The sequence below is a fragment of the Atta colombica genome, unplaced genomic scaffold, assembly GCF_001594045.1.
Source record: "Atta colombica isolate Treedump-2 unplaced genomic scaffold, Acol1.0 scaffold100, whole genome shotgun sequence".
Lineage (NCBI taxonomy): Eukaryota > Metazoa > Arthropoda > Insecta > Hymenoptera > Formicidae > Atta > Atta colombica.
The window spans coordinates 2,848,699-2,849,961 of NW_017259185.1; the positions used below are offsets into that span (position 1 = coordinate 2,848,699).

The 1,263-nt window shown below is 33.4% G+C and overlaps 1 protein-coding gene across 10 annotated transcripts in view; it reads left to right on the forward strand.

Moving 5' to 3' along the window:
• The window catches only part of LOC108685682 (protein PRRC2C), an 18,253-nt gene that overhangs the window by 3,427 nt on the left and 13,563 nt on the right, over positions 1-1,263 (forward strand). For 7 of the 10 annotated variants that reach the window (XM_018190589.1, XM_018190615.1, XM_018190633.1 and 4 more), the window contains exon 5: positions 406-645. The exons of the other annotated variants lie outside the window; for them this stretch is intronic. In XM_018190589.1, the coding sequence (XP_018046078.1) occupies positions 406-645 (240 nt within the window). The remainder of the gene's footprint in view (positions 1-405; positions 646-1,263) is intronic. 10 annotated transcript variants of the gene reach the window in all.

Here is a 1,263-nt window from a genome sequence, read left to right on the forward strand (position 1 = left end):
CATATGCTGATCAATAGCATTAAATAGGTTGAGAGTTAATATAATTGATACATTGTATTATTTACACAATATAGTATGAATTTATTAATGTACAATTGTGCAATATAATATTACTGTAATGATATTGCACATAGTATTTATTTAAAACAATCTATTGGAATATAAACGCACGTAATTATATCATAAAACGTTAGACAGATGTCCAGAGTTGGATTGGTAAAGGACTTTACAAACACTGACATAATGATATAGGCTAACAGTAATCGTTTCTTATTCAGTTAGTATTTACGACACTTATATTCTTTTAACATCCATTTCTGGACGTTGGGCATGAGTAAAGTATGAGCGGAGTGGTGTCGTTTGGGTGGTGCAATTAATTGATAGGTACGCCCATTGTGGCAGCAGTGGTTGGTTACGCGGGGCTCGTGGGGGGCGCGAAAGGGGGAAGAGGTGCCCTTGGACTGAGTTTCCTCGCCCACCAGTCCCCGCAGTTCCAACACGAGTTTCCCAGTCTCAGTGGACAGCCGTCCGCCTCCGTCTCCACTCAGAGCCAGACTCAACAGTCCTCAACAACATCCAATGCAATCTCAGTCGCAGTCCATCAATCGTTACTACAGCAACAGCCGTATTCCCACAACCACTCAGGTGGGGTACTGCTTGTCTGTTGCTGCTAGATTCAAGATTTTTATCTCTTTACCAGTAGTGCTCTCTGTGCTTCTTCCCATGATGGCTTTTTATTGCATTTCGATTCATTAAATTTACTCGATTATGAGTAAGATGGAAGCTGCATAGATTGATGTAAATAAATCTGTTAGCAATTAAAACTGCAGCAGATGGACAAGAATGCGCTGCATGTGCATTCTTGTCTCTATGAAAAAAGGCCAATAATGGGTCTAGTAAACTATGCTTTAAGAAGTAGTAGTTTATTTACACATTGGATGTTTTATGAAGACTTTCCATTTGCATATTTTTTAAAAGATATTAGTGATGATAAAACATGTTTTAAAATAATGAAAACAATCTGATTTTGAAATATTTAATGATGATTATAATGATAGTCAAATTAAAGATTTTTATCTCGTCATTAATATTTTTCTTCTATCATTGATTCATTTTAAAGAAATTTTAACAAATTTTAATAATTTCGAAATTATAAACTTTGCTATTATTAGATCTTTTTTAGAAATACTATATATATTAATATTATTATTATACATTTATTATATATTTATTAGAAAAATTAATCATTAAAAAATTTATTTA